The sequence below is a fragment of the Leptopilina heterotoma genome, unplaced genomic scaffold, assembly GCF_015476425.1.
Source record: "Leptopilina heterotoma isolate Lh14 unplaced genomic scaffold, ASM1547642v1 Lhet_92, whole genome shotgun sequence".
In the NCBI taxonomy this organism is placed as follows: Eukaryota; Metazoa; Arthropoda; class Insecta; order Hymenoptera; family Figitidae; genus Leptopilina; species Leptopilina heterotoma.
Window position 1 is genome coordinate 1992864 of NW_025111199.1, and position 22383 is coordinate 2015246.

The following is a 22383-nucleotide window of genomic DNA, read 5'->3' on the forward strand; positions in this document are numbered from 1 at the left end:
ATCCCATTTTAGGGTCGCGATTTTTCTAGTAATGATTACAATAGTTGAACAGTACTGCTCGAATATGTGACCATTTTTCGTAATGCTTCAAATAGCTTCGTTATTAACTATTCTGTAAGTCGAATGTAGTCATTAAAATTTTATTTAAAACAAAAACAAACTAAATATGAATAAGCACAAAGTCTATGTGACTGATTACAATAGTCTACATTAAAAGGAAGTCTTGGATTCTATTCACATTAGCAGCAGTCTAAGGGATTCAGTGATACATACAGTCGTAGTCATTACAACAGGACTATTGTAAAATAAGAAGGCAAGGCACCAGCCGGTCACCTTATTTTACAATAGTCCTGTTGTAATGATTACGATTTTCTGCAGCGCTAATTCCCTTTACTTTGTAAATGTTAATATTGCTATATAATACTGCCTAAAAAAACTGTTGTAAAGTTCAAAAAAAATTTTAACTAAAATAAAAACGTTTTTTAGTTATTGATTTTTAATTACATATTATTATTAATTATTATTATTACCTTCCAAAGACTCACAATTTGTAGGTTAATTTTATCCTTAAATTAGACAATTTTATTAAACCCTAACATATGTACATATTTTCGCTTATACCTAATTATAATACTAAAACGCATAACACACTAACGATCGCTGTTAACACATATTTATATATGCCTTTAATCTTCTTATATACTAACTGCTACAAAAGTTCACCACTTGCGAGAAAGACTTTTAATTGCAAATTTTTTTAAATTATCTTTTTCTCAAATATTAAAATAATTATTATTCATTTTTAACCTCTCATATTGTAAGGTCTATTTTTATAGCATTTCTATTGTAGAAATATTTAAAAGATTTAATCAAATTAAGTAAAAATTGGCATCGAGAGTTTGGTCTAAAGTTTTTTGAGTTAAAAATCAATTTCAAATGAATAATGCAAATAATCAATTAACTGCACGGAGAGAAAAATCAAGCGTTTTTAGTATGGAGACTTCCTATGGTAATTTTGTATGAACGCCCTGCTTAAGAGGCATGTCCTTATACCTCAGTTGCATGAAACATATACTAAAATAGCATGGATCTCTTGCAATCGTAGTATACTGACGTCTCATGCGTTTAAAGGTAGAAATTTTATGCTGATAACGTAGAAATTGATACAAATACAGCAGAAATTTTACGCCTATTGCGCATGTGCATTCTTTTACTAAATAAGGTTAACTGTCCATACTAAAAACGCTTGATTTTTCTCTCCGTGTAATTAAAATGAAAGTTAACGTAACTTATAGTGTGTTATATAAATTGAATATATTTAAGGATAAAATATAGTCAAACATTTTGAAATATTTTAAAACAAAATCAACATTTATTTTTTAAGTTTGTAAGTAATATAAAATTTACATTTTACTTCTATGACTAAATGCAACAATTAAACAATTAATTTTGGTGCTTTAATATCAAAGTTAAATTTTTTTAATGTCGTCGTAACGCGATGAAGATGTACATAATAAACTGCTTTATCAGTAAACAATACGTAACTGAAATTATAAACAATTTGTGTTACTACTTGTCACAGTTAAAACCATGTTTTATTAATATAATTAAATTCATCAATCAACCGATTAATTGTGGTGACTTTACCGCAAGATACATTTTCTAAGGTTAGAGTATTCCAGTGAAAAGACATATCATTTACGACTTTATAAGCATAAAAATGTTCATCGTAATAGAAATCATTAATATTTTTTGCTATTAATAGACATTTTTTATCGTTAATTAAAATCGTTTCAATAATGTTAAACTCAGGAATGTCTTCAGTAAAAATAGTTATAACACTATTTGGTTTTATTTTTTTCCCATTAAAATTAATCCACTTCGTAACTTTCCATTCATTAATGTTTCTATTTGGCTATAAATCGATAAAAGAAGGAAGACTGATTATTCTCTGAATGTTACATGATTTTAATGGTCCAGTTGTAAAATCGGGATAAGACTCTTTTGCTAAACACCTATAATTCAGGAATAACTGATTCTTAACAGCTATTGTCCTGCACACGTTCACTCTACTAATCGAAACTCGTGATACTATTTTACCCTCCTGATGTTTTCCTTCAAAACGTATGACAGAAATTTTCGATAATGGACCAACTTGTTTCATTATTCTCGGATGATGAAGAAGAAGGTGGTGTTTAGGTCTCATTTTATTTGGAAACAATTGAGAATGGAGAGATAGATACTCAGTAATTGTACTTTCGAGAAGATCTGGAGTTTCTTCGGTGATCTCTGTACTCCAAACAATTTCCATTATTTTTCGTAGCAACAACAATAATTCCCAATACTTATCTTCCCGAGGTATTTCATTTCCGAGAATTAAGAATAGAATCCTAATAAGCGACAACATTTCCGATGATGACATAATTAAACATTTACTTTTTGACACTTGAGAAGCCTTTATTTCTGGAGGTTTGTTCTCGTTCCCTACATTATTAAAATTCTGAATGTTTTTATTCAAATCTTCTAAGCAAACCGGATTAGATTTTCTGTGAATAAAATCATCCAAAATTAGTGCGACATCATACCTAGCAATTCCCTCATTAATATCATGCATGCAATCAACAGCAAAATTTTCAATTACGTGGAAACCCAAATTGTCACCAGATACTAAAGCTAATACAAAATATATACGCATAACTTTTGCACCATGTTGAACCAGAATTCCCTCATTTTGAAGAAATTCTAACTCCTCGACAACTTTTGATAAAATAATTTTATTCCCGAAAGCTTGACGATCTAACGTGTTAAATAAAACAAAGAGAAAAATGTTTTCAAGCTTAGATTGAAAAGCTGGTGGTAAAACTGGTATTGATAAATAAATTGCCCCACATTTTGAAACACCCTTATGACTGCCTAATGGATTATTTGGTTCGTAATCGTCGAAGTTCATTATTATGGGAAATACAGTTTTTTCTTCGTAATTTAGGTTAGCAATTTTTTTTTCCACATTGGTCCTTGAATAATATTTGATATTATTTTTGTTTGTTTTTTTAGACTTCTCATGTAATCTAAGGTTTCTTCAAGAACATTAGGCAATTCAAATAGTTGTTTAAAAACATGTCTGATGGGGATGAATTGTGCAACCAATGGTATATTTTCTTTTTGTTGTACACCCTGCTTTAACTTAGAAACCGATACCTGACCTAATGTATAACTTTCGGGAAGTGTAAGCGTTTTGTTATCTTTAAAGCGACAAAATCGCTGAGCTTCCGTTTTTAGATTTTCAAATGGATTTGAAAAATTTTTAATAATCTTTTCAACGTCTTTAATCGAAAGCATATCATTATTTGTTACTTTTTTTAATTCGATAATAGTTAAAGCAAAACTGTCTTCTAATAACTTGGAAGATTCGATTACTATATCATTGACACGTTTTCTCGGTATATCTTTAATATTATACAATTTACTGACAAACTTAATTGCTCGATCTTCTTGAGAAGTAAAAGGCACATTGGAATTCGAATAAATTACGTCACTTTCTTCATCTTCTTCTAATTCATTATCAGAATCGGAATCAGTGTCATTATGCTCAGTTCTAAATTCAAACGACGCTTGAGAATCTTCAATCAGATTATTTTTGTCACTTATTTCAGGAAAACCCAATATGATGAGTCCTGCCAATAATGCTGATATGGTGGGTACTATATTAAAAAAAAATTGAAGATTATTATAAAGATAACATTATTAACTTAGAATATTCTTAATCGCATAAAAATTTCTGTTAGCAAAAACTGCAAATACCGTCTCCTGAAAATTATAATGAGAATCATAATGACGAACATTTGTCAATTCAAATTTTGAGGTTACATTGATATAAATTAATTCACTATATTATTACTTCATTAAAAACTGCAAAATACTAATTTTTATCTGAAAACATTACATTTACAAATAAATTAAATTGTTTATACTAACCTGTTGATTTATATCACTTTAAAAACAATGCTAAAAAACAAACAACACTACATTTTTTATTAGTTGCAGTCACGAAGTGTAAACCACCCCACTGACACGAGCAGTTAAAAAGTAAGCTAAACGTGACTGACGACCACTAGGGGCGCTAGTAGAAAATGAGGCCTAGGTACATAAATGTCTTCTTCTTCTTAAATGACTTGAGGCTTAGCCAACTGTCAGAACAAACACTAAAATGAAGAAGAAAAATTTTGTTGGTTATATTTAGGCTGTGTCATAAAATTGAACATCAGTTCAGCAAAAGCGTGGTCAAAGTCGAAACTGTGCAGTAGATGGCATTAAGGCATCTCACGATGAGTCGTCAATGAGGTTAGTGCGTGGACCCTTAGTCTTACGTTGGTTGTGGATGCAGCCGTAAGGAAGGTAGAATTGGAGGGCAGTCTGGATGTAATTCTGCATATGGGAAATCGGTTTAGGCCTTTTTTTTTTTTGACAGTATTCCAGTTGACTGAACCCTCATTTATACAATCTGATTATCCCTGCAGATAAAACCTCCCAGCTCCCTGACCAATTCGTCATTGGGGTTAAAAATTAGTTCGACAATTGAGACCTCTTTCGGGTTTATACCTGGAAATTTTCTAGAAAGATAGTTATAGAAATTAGGTCTGTAAAGATTTAGTCTAGGGCAATCATGCAGGATATGAGGCAAAGTCCTCCTCTCTGCACCGCACCTGCAGTCAGCCACCACTTCCCATCCAATCCGCTCAAAATGGTCAGCGGTGTACATGTAAAAAAATCTTAATCTTGTTATGGTGTTAATCCAGTTTCGAGGAAACGAGAGTTCACCATACCAAGGTCTTGTTGTTTTAATTGAAACCCTGGAGAGGTATCTGTGATTGTCGCGGTCAACGTCAGTAAAAGGCCATAGGTGTTGAGTCCAAGATAAGCGGCCGGGGATAAAGATGGTTTTGATAATATCAGTTAAGGGAGCGCCGAAATTGACGCGGCCATCGTGTAAGTTCGCCGCATGACAGGCAACATCTGCTTTCTCATTCCCCAAGATGCCAGAATGGGAAGGGACCCACATGAAAGCAAAATGGAGACCCTTAACGGAAGGATGGTTATGGAAAATGCGATCGCGAATCCTGTAAACTAGTTCGGAATTGTCCTTATAGAGCAAGCAGTCTTTGATTCTGTTAAGTGAGGAAAGGGAATCAATGACAATCAAAGTCTTAGAGTTGTGATGTCTTTGAGCATGCAGAACAGCCCTCAAGATCGCGTATAGTTCAGCACTAAGAATGGTGATAAAGGGTTGAAGCGGGGTGCAGCATGTAAAATCGCGACCCTCATCCACAAAGGCAGAGGCAGAATGGTTTGTATTCTGGTTGAGTGTAGCATCTGTATATAGGATGTGGAAATCAGGAAAGTGGGAGTCCACGCAAGCCCGAAACTGTTGTTTAGGATTAGAGGAGGCCTGGATGCATGGACCAGATTGAGTATCACAGGTAACTGGAGCGGACAAAGAGTGCCAGCTCCAGTCAAAGTAAGCAGGTTTATTAGTTCTGAGAAAGGATTCGGAAATTGGGGCGACACGACGGAATGTGTTAAGCAAGGTTAGATTACTCGTTCTGAAGGAAAAGGAACCATTTGCCTCCCTCTCATCCAACAGACGAATTTTAGGGATCAGGGGGTTCTCACTCCAGGAAAGATTTCTAACAAAAAAAGAATTGGAAAGATACGCTCGCCTAATAGCCAAGGGGGTCTCATCTGATTCCAGAAGGAGAAGAAAGATGGGGGTTGATTTCATCGCTCCCAGGACAGTTCTTAACGCGGCTGATTGGACTCTGTCCAAGATCTTTAAATTAGAAACTGCCGCGTCAGCGAAGAGGGGATCAAATTTCTATATGCCAGAAGGGCTATGTCAGGGGAAGTGCCCCAGGTGGCTCTTGAGATAATCTTAAGGAGACCGAGGGCTCTGGTGGCCTTGTCAGCTAACATACGGATATGGCCCTCCCAAGTGAGGCGCCTGTCCAAGAGAATGCCTAGATGCTTTAAGGTTCTACCACAGTCAATGTTTATATTGGAGATGTTAATGTAAAGATGGTCAAAAGAGGTGTTCGATCTAGAGAAAACGCAAGCAGTAGTCTTTGATGGAGATACGTCCATCCCTAGAGTCCCCAAACAATCAACCAAATCGCGTAAAATGGAGTTCACCCTGTCCGAGACGTCCTCATCCCTTCTAAATCGAATGTATAGGAGCAGGTCGTCTGCGTACATGGTGAACTTCATGTCAGGTGGCAGCACGTTCAGGATATCGCGAAGGTATAAGTTGAAGAGGAGCGGAGAAAGAACTCCACCTTGAGGAACGCCCACACCACAGGTCCGAACATCGGAGCCATCAGGGTTAAATGAGATGTATCTCTTAGTTGTCATAAAATTTATAAAATTTATAATAATAGGGTTAATGTTTAGATTTTTTAATTGGTTGTTAAGGATGTTAGGGCGAACATTATTAAATGCACCCTTAATATCTATAGAAATAGCTAATGTGCTCTGCGACTTGGAGAAACCATTGTAGATATCCGTGACAAATGCAGCCACGGAATCCACGCTGGACCGTCTCTTACGGAAGCCGTATTGGTGACGAGGAATAAGGCCACGCGATTCCACCTCGTGTTCCAGTCTAAGTTGAATAAGTTTTTCAAAAATTTTTGAGAAAACCGAGGTGAGAGCGATAGGACGATAGCCCCTGCCACCAGACTTAGGCAAGAGGATAACTCGAGTCGAGAGCCATGAGAACGGAAAAGAGCCAAACAGGGCCATGCGGCTAAACAACGTAGACAGAAATTCATGTGTGGTTGGAGAAAGACCTCTAATAATCTCGCCTGAGATTCCATCTAATCCTGGTGCAGTCTTGGTTTTACATGTGTGAATGGCAGTCTTAAATTCCAAGTTAGTGAAAGGGGCGAAATTATTATCTTTGTAAGTTTTAGGAGTATTGATAAAAGGAATATTGATAGGAGGGATATCGTTACGGATAAGGTCGTCGCGAAACTTTTTGATGTTAGGAGATTGAGAGTCTGTGGAAATGTTTGTTGAAAGTTGACAGGATCGTGAGGAAAGAGCCTTAAGGCTGCGCCACAGAACCGAGGAGCCTCTGTCTGGTGTCATGAATTCACAGAATTTTCTAAAGGCCTGGGTTTTTTGTGTTCTCAATATATGCTTTATTGCTTCGTTTCTTCTTTTAAATTCAGCCCTGTTATCAGCAGACTGGTTAGCCTGGTACCACCTATAATTATTTCTGCGGTCCAAGAGAGCCTGATCGCATATCGAATTCCACCATAAGGGTTTGGCGAATGGTTTGTAGGATGTGGCTTGAGGAATAAAGGCTCCATGGTTCAACAGGCAACGTTTTAAATTGAGAATAAAGTCGTCGTATACTTCTGCAGGGGTGGCAGAGGAACACAAGGATGAGGTCAGGTCCAAAGCAACTTGCTCTACTGAAGCGCGAAGGTCAGGCCAATTGAGTTCTTTCAGGTTGAATTTAGAACTCGAAGGAAGAATTTTTTTAGGTCTGATATCAGCAGTCAAGAGTACAGGAAGGTGGTCCGAAGAAAAAGCGTCCGAGATAACCGAAGTAACCGACGACTGTAAAATGGTTGAAGAACAAAAAACTATGTCAAGATTACTGCCAGGAACGTTAGGATCTTCGTATCTGGTAGGAATGGAGGTATTTGTCGCAAAAAGGTCCCTAGATAAAGAAAAGGTTAGTAGGGACGAGCCTCTTATGTTAGTACGGGAATCACCCCAGCAAGTGTTGCGGGCATTAAAGTCACCACAAAAAATGTGATTTGAGACGTGTGGGAGTGAGTCAAAAATATCTTCCCAGATTTTTGGGGGTATATGGCCACCAGGAGGTGCATATACACAAGTAACCTGTGTTTTACCATACATGGTTGGAACTGAGATTGAAACCAGGTCTATCAACAAATTCGTTTGTTGGAGGGAAGAGGAATTTGTGATAAGGAAGGCAATTTCCTTGCGTATGAGGATCATTACACCACCACCCCTCCCGTTGGGGCGATCTTGTCTAACCGTGATAAAATTAGGAATCTCGAAGTGGGAATGAGCATTCAACCAAGTTTCCGTGACGCAAATGATGTCCGGGTTATGGATCCACAACAAGATCTCGAATTCCGCTCTTTTGGGAATGATACTACGAGCATTCCATAAAACTAAAGAAAAAGATTTGTGTAGGGATGTAGTATTTTGGGACGTCATGTTGTATAAAAAAAAGAAAAACAGGGATTAAAGGAAAAAGAAAAGCGAGAGTATATTAGTTAAGTACAATTAGATAAAAAAATTTAAACTACTAATAGGCTTTATAAAAGAGACTATTAGATGTTGGTCAGGTATTCAAAGAAGTAAATTAATATAAAAGACTAAGTAATAAAGTAGATTAATGAATAATAGAATGATTCAGAGAACAAATAATAAATGAGTACATAGGACGGCACACAACAATTGAAGAGACAGCTTCAAACAGAATCCTCCTCCATTTTCTCGGTGCTGAGATCGATAGGTGACCCAGTGTCGATAGGATGGTTATCATTAGCGTTAGAAGATGTGTTAGAGAGTTCAGACTGAGTTGAAGGAAAGTTGTTAGCATGGGATGGGGAAGAACCCGCAACTTCAGTGGGGAAATCTGAAGCCATATCTATACGGTTCACCTCGCTGTTCCAGATGATTTCGTATCCAGGTCTGGGGATACCTTCGTTCAGTAAGAGATTCTCCGCTTCTTCATAGCCGATGTTTCGTTCGAGTCTGCGCCTCATCACCAAGAATTCAAATTTATAGAAAGGACATACATGGGCAGAAGCGGTGTGCTTGCCCGAACAGTTGGAACAATGTGAAGTATGGTTGCGATTGGGACAGTCTTTCTGCTCATGGGGGTCTCCGCAAAATTCGAACGTAAAATGAGTCGATCTGCATTGGTCTTTCATATGCCTGAAGCGTTGGCACTTATGGCAGCGCTTGGGAGGGGGAACACATAAAGTGAGTTTGAATATAGCCCTAGAGATGAGGATCGAGTCAGGAATAGAGACGCCGGAGAAGACAAACTCGACCAGTCCAGAAATTTCCTTCGGATTCAGAGTCCTTCTGCGAATCGAGACTATCCCCTCAAGCGTCTCAGGCAGGAGTTTGGTGCTGATGGATTGCGGAGAAAGATCTAAATCGACGTCATGAGCCAGAGCCTTACGACTGACTAAGGACGCAGGGATAAATAATTTATATCCTTTAGTACGGAGAATGGTGGAATCAAGAAGATCGTTGGCTAGATCCCAGGATGACGAGGAAACGCGAAGCTGGTTAAGTCCATTGGAGACAATGGTGCGCTCAGGATCGCTCACCAAGGTTTCCAGGTAATCAGCGAAAGCAACGCGATTGTATTTACCAATCTTCTTATGTTCGAAAGTAGATTCTATGAGGATGGTAAAAGGGGGAGGAGAAGAGATTAAAAATCTTGGATCATCATGATAGTTTTCGTTATACCAAAAAGGGTCGTATGTAATTGGGGCTTAGGTTATTGTAGTGAAATTGTCAGTAGAGTTGTCAGTAGAGTTGTCTGTAGTGTTATCTGTAGCGTTGACTTTAGTATTGTCCGTAGGGTGTTGATCTGTTAAGTCTAGTAAAGTGGTTGGAGGTAGCGTCAGATCGGTACCGGGAAGTTGACTTGTTGCAGCAGTTATTTCTTGTAAGTTATTAGAATTTATTAAGGATGTTGAGGATGAGGGTAAAGAAGTGGGGAGATTCTGAAATTCATTCTCAACCAGGGTGACAATTTTATTTTTAATTAAATTCGAAAATCCAGGCTTTTTATTTGAAGTTTTGGAATTTTAAATAAGAACGCAGCTCTGCTCTTGCGCCGGCGCGTCGTATTTGATTCGATTTTCTTCACAATATATCGACTATCATCAGCGTGTCATATTTCAGGATTCGGTTTTCTTCGTAATACATCGACTACCATCGGCGCGCCGTATTTGAAAATATAGGAGCTCTTACGAATAACTATAGTAATCGTAACAAAGTGAACAGGAATGAGTATTAAGGAAAACTTGAATTTCCATGTATCAAAGGTAGCTTGGTTTTACTGCAGACTATTGTAATTATAACAAGACTCTGTGTAAATGCTTACAGTTTTCTTTCTTAACCTGTACTTTTAAATCATTATTGGTTCCAAAAAATAAATTTCAACACGATTAATACAGTGTTTGGATTCATTAAAGTAACTATAGTAATCGCTCCTACTAAATTCTTAATAAATTACATAGTTTTCGTAATCATTACAAAAAGTGGTCACATATCCGAGCTGTAATATAGACTATTGTAATCATTACGAAAGAATTTTTCCCGTGTTGAAAAGGTTGATTATAGAAAAATGCTTTCAATGCAAGTTGACAAGAAAATAGCCGACGAATCCTTGTGATTTACTATATCACTAAATTCTTCCGTATTGTTTAAATCATTGTAGTATTTTCTAGGATTATTTCCATATTTGTATAAGATGGATTTTCTCCCTTTATCTTGTGTATGCCAACGAAATGATTTTGTTTTAATTTTAATATGTTTATCTTGGGAGTTAATATTAAAGTTGCAGTCAACATTTCTCTCGACTCCTCCGAATGCCAAGTTGAGACCTGGATCAAGCCCTTTAAGTATCTCAAAATCCTTTAAATTGAAAGGTTTTTTTCCTTTTTAGTATTTGAGAAATCAATAACTTGTTTAGGATTCACGACATTATAAATTACCGATACAGCAACACCATCAGTCATTATAGTTCCAGAAAATTTAAGTTTATTCGAATTTGTTCGAAATTTAGAAATTCGGAAAAATTTTTCCCAACGTTCTTCATTTTTTAAGTATTTTTCTTAATTTATTTCCTTCACAATGGTGTCGTGTTGCACTCTCAAATCATTCATCTCTTTATCCTTGGCCATTAATTCCTTATTAATTTGTTCCAAGTCGTTTTCCATTTTTATTAATTGTTTTTTATCGCAACTTTTGTTTCTTTTAAAAGTTTTTATTTCTCGATCTAATTGCTTCTTTTTTTCTGCAAGGAGATTTCTCGATTCCTTTAAAGGCGTCATTTTTATTTTGTAATCCTCTTCCTCGGCAGCAGTTTTAATTTTTGACTACTTCTTAGCCTCTATCTCAGAAACTGTTAATACTTTCCGCTTTGGTGTTTCTTGTGTTTTTAGGATTTATTTCTTCTTCAGAATTGTTTTTAATTCATTAAAAAAAACGCCAGGTTTCATTATTGGCACCAGAATAAAATTCGATACAGTTTTTGCGACAAAGTAAGATTGTAATCCAATACAGAATTTGAAAAACAAGTGACATTTCTTATGGATTATAATCATCATCTTCTTCTTCTATCACATATTTTTCTTCCTTTTCTTTTTCCTCCTTTTTGTTTCCATTCATGAGATGCAATTTTTTCCAATTCTATTTCTCCCTTCGAATTTTGATTCTTCTTCTTTACCCGATTTCTCCTTCTTGATGGATCTCGAGCATCGTAAACAAATTTTCGTTGTCTTCTTATATCAATCTTCCTTTCACGACATTCCTGTTTTAAAATCTCTCTATCTCGCTCCCTTTTGCATGGTTTTGATAAAGGCAGTAAAGCTTCTTTCAAACGTCTCATTTCTTTTTTGAATAATTTTTTTCTTCTTTTTTTCCCATCTGTTTCTTTTGTTTCTTTTTATTCCTCCTTTTTATTTTTTCATGTTTCTGTTGTTGTTGCTCAATTTTCTTTTTTAACGATAAACTTGTTAATTTCCTTCTTTTCCATATTGACTGATTTATTCTTTATGTATTCACTTTTAAAAAAGATGCCTATACGTTTGCGTGCATGATATGAGAGATTTGTTTAAAAGTTTGGGTTGAGTTGTATAGCCATTTCTTGGATAGGTGCACTTAAATTTTTACAGTTGAAAATTTAAAATGGCCTACCCATTAATTGGGTGAATTCTGGAACATAGATATAAAACTTACTTTAGTCACAGGATGGTTGTGTTCGTAATTTACTTTTGATAAAACAAGAGCATTTCCATTCTGATTTGACACCAAATTGAAGTAAGCTTTACATTTTTCTTTTGATGTCCTGTTGTATAAAAATACAACTATTATTAAACAAAATGAATACAAAAGCGGAATCATTTTTTCTCAAGTCAACCATCATACAATGCACATGTATAACACATAAGTCTTTCTGCGGAACAATTTCGCAACGTACTGTGGTTCAAATCTAAAACCCTTATTACTCCCTACATGTGAATGTTTTTAGAACACTGTAGCAATGATTTAGTTATTTTCCTGGATAATCTGAAATTTATTTTATTCTTTGGATATTTAATTATTTTATTTTGATGCAAAATAACAACCGGATTTCTATTTTATTTTTCCGGCTGACAGTAGCCGGATCTTTAACAAAATGGTTAAAGTTCCGGCTAACAGTAAAGGTACCCTAAAAGCAACTGGATCTTTAATATTTTTTCCTAAAGTTCCGACTAGACGGGCTTATAGATACAGCATTTTAAAAATTGCAATTCTGTATTAATTAAGATAAAATTTATTGGTAAAGATTAACCCTCCTACGGTTTAATTAAATTGCAGAAATCGGTACCAAATTGGTTCAATTTCCTCTGCATAGAAAATTTTATATCTCAACATGCTTTAATAGTTTTTGGGGTCGCTGATTATGAATCCGGTGTCCATTTTTGAAAATTCAATATGGCGGACCTTTTTCAAAATTTTTTATTTTTAATCAAAATAATTTTTGTTTAATATCTGCCATATTGGATCCGCCATTTTGAATGTTGAAAATCTGATGCCAGATTCGTAATCATTGCTAACAAATATTTTTAAACGCTTATAACATTATCTTTAATTTCCACTTTAGATCATGTAATTCCGATGTTTTGTTTACGAGTTATAAAATATTTAGTTACCCCGAGTATACTCGGGGTTAACCGTTTTGGTACAGTCAATTTACCCCGAGTTAACTCGGGACAAACCGTAGGGAGGTTAACATTGCTTTCTTCATTTTAGATATGGAGATTGGCAGGTACTTTGCGAAAAAGAAACACCATGGAAGAAACTTGAAAGATTGCAGGACGAAATTAAAGAATTAACTAGTGAAATGAATGAATTAAAGGTACTTAATCTTAACAGTAATATCGTATATTTTGATCACAAGACCTATAATGACGTAGAAATTTTTCTTTTTTCAAAAAATAGTATATGTTTGATTTTACAAGCCTAATTATTTAGAAATATGTCAACATTACAGGAAAAACCTAAGGACGAAAAAGAATTGAAATGTGCTGTTGATATTATGGTTCAGCTTGAACATGTTGGAAAACAATTAGATGACCTGAAACTGCATGAATCACTTGGCAACGAATTGGACTTTTTATCAAATACAGACGGCTCTTGTTTTAAGTAATTATTATAGTAATATTTATTAACAGTATGTATTTCTCTGAAGAAGTTTTATTTTTGTTACTTGTAATGTTTAATTTTAGGCAAATGGTGTCACAAATAGAATTGTTTAAACAATTAAAGGACGTTAGCAATAGTGACAAAGGCAGTGATACAACTTTGGAAAAAACAGACAAAGATAATAGCGGAATGCTCAAGTATCAAATGATGTACCTTCCTCAGAAAGCTAAATTACAAGAAGTGGCGCGAATTGGACAACTCGAACAAAGACTTGGTTGTTTAGAAAATATCCTCGGAACTAAAAACAAGAACATGTCTACATTTCCACAAGTAAGAATAAAATTTTAATTAAGCTCTAATCAGGCATACACAGTTATTGTACATTAGGGTTTGAATCGTGAAATTTTAAATCGCATATTTAATTTGGAAATCTGGAACTAATTATAATTTAGAATTTCGTAGGTCGCTAAATACGAATAACGTTTTAATCGTGTGTCAATAAAAACCTACTATTTTTACCATTTGCTACTATTTGGATACTTTTTCTTATTTGTTACGCTAAAAGCAACTTTTTTTCATGTTTGAGAATTTATACTTATTTCAATTTGTTCACAGTGAAAATAAAAAAATTATTTTAAAAAATTTTAATAAAGTTATTGGAAACAATTCAAAAAATTTTAATAAAATTCTTTAAAACGATTCAATTATTTTCACAAATTTTTCCTAAATTCAATGATTTTTAATATCTAGGTACTATTTTAATACAAAATTTCCCAAAAGAATTGAATATATTTTTAAAAAAATGTTTATAAAATTCTTCGCAAACATTCAATTATTTTCATAAATAAAAAAATTTTCTCAGGAATTCAATTATTTAAAATAGAATTTTCGTAATATTTTTCGAAATAAATCAATTATTTAAATAGAGTTTTATAAAATTCTTCGCAAGAATTCAATCATTCTTATAAATTTTAATAATAACGGTTGCAAAAATTCAATTATTTTTATAAATGTTAAAACTCATCGCAGGATTTCAATTATTTTTAATACAATGTGAAATGAATTCCGCGTAAAATGCTACTATTTTAAAAAATTTTAATTAAAATTTATTAAAAGAATTAAATTATTTAACAAAATTTTAATGAAATTCTTTAGAATAATTCAATTGTTTTCAATATAATTTAAATTTTTTTTTAAAGAATTCAATTATTTTCATAAATAATATACAATTTTCAAAGAAATTTAATTATTTAAAACACAATTTTCATAAAGTTTTTTGAAAAAAACCATTTTTTAAATTCTCCTCGAGAATGCAATTATTTTAAATAAACTTTATTAAAGTTCGGTGACAAAAATTCAATTATTTTCATAAATAATAAAACTCATCGCAGGATTTCAATTATTTTTAATATAATTTTTAATTAATTCCGCTAAAAACGCAATTATTCTTAAAAATTTGAATAAAATTCTTCAAAAAAATTTACAAAGAATTTTACTAAAATTTTTGAAAATAATTGAATTGTGGGGATGAATTTTATTACAATTTTTAAAAATAATTGAACTTGTTAGAGAAATTTTATTAAAATTGAATTTAAAGTAATTAAATTGTTTCGAAGAATTTTTTATCAGAATTGTTGAAAATAATTGAATTTTTATTAAAACTCTTAAAAATAATTGAATTTTAATAATATTTTTAAAATAATTGTATTTTTTCAAGAAATTTTATTGTTTATGAAAATAATTAAATTCTTGCGGAGGATTTTACAATTCATAGAAAGAATTAAATTGTTTGGATGAATTTTATCTAAATTTTTTACAATAATTGAATTTTTTGATGGAATATTATTAAAAATTTTGAAAATAATGATTTTTTAAAAAGAATTTCATCAAAATTGTTGAAAATAATTCAATTTATATTAAAATTCTTGTAAATAATCGAATTTAAATAATACTTTTAAAAATAATTGTAAGGGAAGTGTTCCGGTTGTGGGCACCCTTTTGATTTTGCCTCATAACATTTGTCCATGTGCATATTATACAAATATATGTGTACGAATTTAAAGCTAGAGGTCTAAGGTGACTGTCAGTGAAGGAATTAAATTGACTCCTTTAAATAAAAAAGTTTTATTAGAAATTTAGTGAAATGGGAATTTTTTGACAAAAAAAATTTTGTACCCGGTTGTGGGCACCCTTGAAAAATCCGCTAAAAATGGAAAAATATTAAAGGAAACCAACACAAATAAAGAAGAAATGAAAGTTTCTTTATTTTAAGAGAATTTGCCGGGATAAAGAACAAAAATGATGACACGTTTTCACACTATGCTCATCGCTAACAAAAGCATAATGCTTGCATGTGAAGTAGCTAGTACGCATACCATAACGCACTTCTAATGCACTGAACGGCTATATTCATCGCATTTAATGGAGTTTGCGGCTGTCACTTTCCTTGGCAGAAAGTTTAGATAGATGAGACAGTAGTCCTCATCATTGTCAGATGGTAGAGCCTCCTTAACATAAAGGTGCCCACAACCGGGAATGACAGTCATTTTTTAAAAAGACCAACACATTTTGTGATGCAGGATTTTGGTTAAACACGAAGGTAAATCACAAAATATAATGACAACACTGCAAAAAAAAAATTAAACCCTTCTTTTCTGAACGAATCTACACCCATATGTTGCTCTTCGAAAACAATACAAAATTACTTTTTTATTTATTTAATGCAAATTTTCTTTATTATGCTCACAGCTATTACACAAATGCATATATTTGTTTCGTTATCAATACGAAAAGTCCGTATTGTCAACGAACACGACTTGCAATACTTAGATCAGTAAAGTCTGCTTGCCGTCGAAGTTTACGTAGGGGTGCCCACAACCGGAGGGTGCCCACAACTGGCGCACTTCCCCTATTCTTTCGAGAAATTTTATTAAAACTGTATTGAAATTGATTGAATTGTTCTAAAGAATTTTATTATTTATGAGATCAGAATAACGAAATTCTTACGACAAATTTCATTAAAATTCTTAAATAATAATAAACAAAAATATTTAATATTATATACATACGTAATAATAAACTCTTTAAATTTTAAATCTGTAATCATTCAAAAATTGATGGTTATTCTGGAAAATATAAAATTTACTCATTTACAAAATAATAATAAATGGAACACTGCTTTCCGCGCGCTGGCGCGCGTATCATTTGTCAGTTTTATTTATAAATTTCAACAAAAAAATAAGTAGTTATTTAAATATTTATTTGAAAAAATTATTCTATTTTTGGATTTAATTAAGAAATTATAAAAAAATTGAGTCGTCAAGTTTAATTTTTCGATAGCTACTTCTTTATTACTTTTTTCTGTCTTTAAGCTACTTTTTGCTGCTTTTTTAAAATTAATTATCGAGTACGAAGCCTGCAATCAGCGTTTTTATTATTAGCTATCTGTTTGTAATTTACTCTTTAATCGAAATATTTTTTTCTAGTTACTCAAATGCCAAGGAATACTTGAATCGATTCAGCAATTGGGAGCAAAATCTGCCCTTTTGGACAGTTCCCAACTAGATGTAGTGGAAAGTAGAGTTTCTGCTTTAATATCTAAAATGGATACTATAGCACAGAAGAAGTTAGTTGCAGGACAAGATTCGAACAGAGAACAAAAGGTAAAGTTATTTTTTGTATGTTATTTTTTTATTATCATAAAAGTACCTATTTTTAGTTTTTTATTGACAAAAGATTCGTTCCCCCAATATATTGCATAATATAAAGGATTAAATATTAATAGTTTGCTTTTACTGAGAATTAATGATTTTCATTTACTTTCACTTCAAACTTTAGTTCTGTCAAGAACAGCTAAGGTCCTTTCCAGCGTGGAGCGTCAGATATAAAAGATACAAATTAAAGTGTATTATATGTTTTAATGATATTTTAATGACATTATATAATATAAAATCAAGAGTTCTCGGGGTTTCCGGACGCTTCTCCATCTCATTAATAAATTACAGTAATGAAATTATTAGGCTTATATAAAAAATTGATTTGTTTCAGGTGTCCGAAATGTATGATATTTTAAAGAAGACAGAAGTTATATCACCGATTTTGCCTCAAACACTAAACCGCATGATAACGTTGAATGCAATTCACCAACAAGGTATTTTTATGATAATATATTTTAAATATTTTGGTATAGTAAAATTCCTTTTATTCTATTTTAATTTTAAGTGAAAATGTTATCCGATTCTTTTGTTAAACTATACGGGATAGTATCAACATTCGCGTTAATCGGTGGTTCCTCTTCATTTTCTATCACTACATTTAAATAATCTGGAATTGTTTCAACCAAAGTTACAGTTGATCCAGATATTGGGAACTTGTCGAATTTAACTCTTTGCATTTTAACATTTAAAACTCGACTCAATACATCAGACACATTCATGATTAATCTCGAATTATAAGCGGTGTCTGGGATGTCTTCGCTTATATCATCTTCACGAACTCCATTTTCTTGTAGAAAAGCTTTGCTTCCTACTGTTCTAACCGACAATGGAAAATATCCAAGTAGGTTTCGATTGGGAGTCGCTCTTTCTGGCACGATGTCCAAATCTATCGCAGTGTTCGGTGCAGTTTCACCAACCGCCGCTCTGACTAAAGCCGCTGCAACTCCAGGAGTTGGAACTTCTTCATACAGATTGTGCGTGTTGACACTGATCATCCCGAATGTTCCTGACATATTACCAACTGTAGTGGTACGTAGGTCTGGAACTGCTGTGTTTAGATGTTGGCCTGTGCTTGCTCGAATCTTTCCAAATGATCGTAAATATAGAAAGATCGGCTGTGGTACATAATAGGTGTTCTCTTTAAATGTACTCTTTACTCTCTTCTCATTATTGGTAAGGGGAGATCCATTCTTTTCTTTCAGCTCTAAATAGCGATGAGCGAACATTCCATTACAATAATAGGAAAAGGTTTCCTTACATAGTGTATCCTCTACACCTTTCTCCTTGCTAAGGTCGGTCCAGGTGTCTTCAACTAATGCTGAATAGGAACCACAATTAACATAAACCTCCTGTGCAAAGATAGATTCCTTGATGATTGGTTCGTTCCTAAGCGGCGAAAAGTTAGTGTTGAGGTGCAACATTGTAGGTACATATTTTTGCCTCGGTACTTCCAGTTTTTGAGCTTCAGCCTTAGCTTTCAGCTTCTCGGATTTGTTCTTCCTGAACTTGGGATCGTAGTTTTTCCCTTTGTACTTATGGCCCTCTGGCGCTAGGCGAATCTCTCGCGTAGGCTTTGTTTCATCTCCTGTCTCCATTTTGATGAATTTGTTTGCGAATTTAATCGCTCGGACAACCGTCCACGTATTTTAAATCAAGGTCGACCTCATAAAAGTATAACATCTATTTTTAAAAAATTCTATACTCTGAAAACTGAATGCGACGACAGTGATACCATAAATTTTATTTTCTTTTCTTTCTACAAATTGTCAATTTTATATTATCATTTACTAAAAAGAAAACAATAAAATAAATTATTTTATAATGAAACTTGAACCGCCATTAAAAAATTTTTTAAACAAACCGAGGATTCAAATTCGACGTTAAAATATAGATTACACAGAAAGAAAACATATAAAGAAAATTTTAATACCCGTATTAAAAAGTTAGACGAAAGTGACTTTTTCAAAAAATTCTAATACAGTTTGAAAATCTGAGAATCTAATGCAAGTTTTAATATTGTTCAGAACCTTTTTAAGACATTATAGTATTTTTTTTAATATAGGTATATAAATTTAAAACAAAAAGAAATAATTGTCTTATAAATTATATAGATTTTCTTAAGGGGGAAAACCACATTAGATGTCTGAAAAAATCGATTTTTTCTTTTTTGCATAAATTGTTATTTAAGGTATTCAAAAATAGACTGAAAAAGTTTTTAGAGCAAAATTCGACGTCCTCGCTGTACTGGTAATGAACGGCGCGCGCTTCAGGTTACCGTATAGATCAGTAGAATAGGCGTAGCACTTTTGAGACTAAGGAGAGCAGAAAGGCACAAAAAGAAGAATTATTAGACTTGCATGCTACTTATGAATCAGATGAAGGGATATGTATAGTGCTGGAATAGCCGATTGAAGTGTAATCACTTTTCAAAAATTTTTTTTGTATAAATATCAATTTTTCGATACTTTTTTCAAATGCGTTTTTCTCAAAACAGGATTTTTGAAATTGCCGTGCAGTGTAGCTCAAAAAGTTATTGACCGATTTTAAAATGAAAAATTGGAAATTGTTGGTTATTAAATTTATTATTAAGTGAACTAAACTTGAAAAGAAAAAAATATTTTAGTACCTTTTTTAAAATAAAAAAGTTGCAAAAAAGTAGGCAAAAAATCGAATATTTTTTTCAAAGTAGTGTCAATTTTTCAATTTTTAATATTTTCACTTAAAAGTTAGTTCACTTAATAATAAAATATTTATAAAATGTGAATAAACTTGATTTTTTGCTTTCGGACAAAATTTGTGGGATCAGGACTGCACGGCAGTCATGAACTCCGGCGGAGCAGCTTTATATGCAATAGCTCCCAATTTGAAAGATTTTTGATATAAACGCTTAAAAAAATATGAGTTACAGTTAAATATATGAACAACATGGTGGAAATGTTTTATTTCATTCAAAAAAATTCTTACCTTAAGGTATTTGTCGCGCGACTGGTAACTCTCAATAGTTTGTATCCGATGACTGTACTTATGAAACGATTATGAATGCGAGTTTCTGAAAAACTTTTGCGGACGTACAGTTTCACATACAGATGTTCTCAATGTGTATTCATAACCTCTCGTATGAAAAACTATCGTGGCAATGTCTCAAGTTTGGCATACGGCCGTATAGCAGACGAGCTGTAGAATTTAACAAGCGCTGTTGACACGTTTACGAATTCGCCTCTCATTTACAGCAAATGTTTCAATAATTTTTTAAGTTTGACATTAAATATCTTTTATTCATTTTGGTTCATTTTGGTTCAATAAATAAAACTTTAGTTTTTTTAAAAAATCTGACGATTAGTGTAGGTGCAAAAATGAAAAGTCTGTAATTAATACAGGGTTTTCCTATACCGTACATGTTAAAGATTGAAACTTTGATTTCATTTTTTGAGACTTACAGACGGTCAATTTTATTTTAATAGACCTTATTTTGTAGATAAATATCCAAAGAATAATTATAAGAAATTTAAAAAAATAGGACGAAAACGAATCGACGCGACAAAAACCTTAAACAAAATTCTGGAAAAACGGCTAAAAACAGTTTGGTTGGTCAGTTTTTTAAAAATCGTAATTTTTGTATTATTTTAAGAGGTTAATCAACATATTTTTGAGAAAATATGTTGAAATAAGTGCTATATCGATTCCAGTTATTTAGAAAAGCATCAGAGAACAGCACAGAGACTTTAAAATAATTTTAATTTTTATGAAATAAATTTATTTTGTATCCAAGTCAAATACTTTATAGGACATACATTAAAGTAGGCTTAATTCTGAGTAAATCTATAGAAAGATCAGCTTTCTATCTTCAATATGATCAAAGTTGTGATATTTAAAAAATGACCTTTTTGGACTTTTTTGTAAAATGCAACTTTTTTTAAATTTCTCATTTCTGGAGGTTGAGACAAATTTATAGAATAAGAGAAAAAGTGAAGTTATCTTCCTAACAAGTTATACTTTGTTATTTATGTATAAATTGAAGGGTTACGATTTTATAGATTTGTCATAGAAATACAAAATTTTGAAAGATCATGCAAAAACTCATGACCAGAATCGACATGACATTTGTTTATTGTGTTTTGGAAAGACAAAAACTTTTACGCGGTCCATCACTTAAATTTTCATTTATATTTATTCTAGATTTAGCACTCTCCCACAGTTCTCCGACACTGTCCACACTTTTATTCACTTTATCAGTCACGTCACACATTACATTCACACTCTCTGACACTTTAATGACACATTCATTCATTCTATCTCTTTCAGCCAATCTTCTCCGCAGTGCAGCATTCTCCAGAGCGAGCTTACGAACTAAATCATTCAACTTTCCAATGCCACTTAACACATCATCAGCTATCATCAAATCACGCACGTCATTCATAATCATACTAGCACTCATAAATGCACACAGCACATCTACACTTACCTCCACTTCCATATCGTCTTCTGGTCCGCTCGATTTATGACGCTGCTTCTCTTCCTCCTCCTTTAACACTCTCTTCCCTTCTCGATCCCTCTCCAACTCGGTCTTCTTCTTATCCTTCAGAAGCTTCTTCATTTCTTTCTCCGTCAAAGCGCCACTCTTACTAGGGGGTTTCTTTTCATCGCTCTTCTTCATCTTTGACATGTCACGGCTGCGCAATGGCGACCGCGAGGTGTCACGTCGACGATGTCTTCCAGCGCTACTACCCTCACTCCTCACTCGTAGTCTCCCTATTTCCCTCCTCAGCATCCGACGTTCTTTCTTTCTTTCCGAGGCTTTTTTGTGTCATTTTTCATCTGGTTCTTACCCCTCACCCATTAGGCAGCGTTTTACCGCTGGTAGAATAGCGAACAAGCGTAGGAAGAAGGAACAGGAAAGGACATTAGAAAATAGAACAGAATTTAGAATTCTGTTCCTCATGGTCCATGCGACCTTAAATTAATTTTTCAAACATCTTGAAGACTACTGAGGTAAGAGCGATGGGGCAGAACCCCTACCACCTGGTTTCGGAAGAGCTATAACCCTAGTGCACAGCCAGGATATACGAAATACGAAAGGATGAATACAAAAACATTCAATTAAAAAAATCATTGAAAATTCCTGTGCTATTGGACCAAGAAGCTTGATCATATCTGCTGTTATTTTATTTAGACCAGCGGCGGATTTTGATTT

General features: G+C 33.3%; 1 protein-coding gene across 1 annotated transcript in view; it reads left to right on the forward strand.

The window, feature by feature from the left end:
- Positions 1–22383, forward strand: part of LOC122511962 (dynactin subunit 2) — a 51169-nt gene that overhangs the window by 20967 nt on the left and 7819 nt on the right. Inside the window, exons 4-8 of the mRNA XM_043627543.1 lie at positions 13084–13189; positions 13325–13476; positions 13560–13806; positions 16962–17138; positions 17524–17626. Of these exons, the coding sequence (XP_043483478.1) occupies positions 13084–13189; positions 13325–13476; positions 13560–13806; positions 16962–17138; positions 17524–17626 (785 nt within the window). The remainder of the gene's footprint in view (positions 1–13083; positions 13190–13324; positions 13477–13559; positions 13807–16961; positions 17139–17523; positions 17627–22383) is intronic.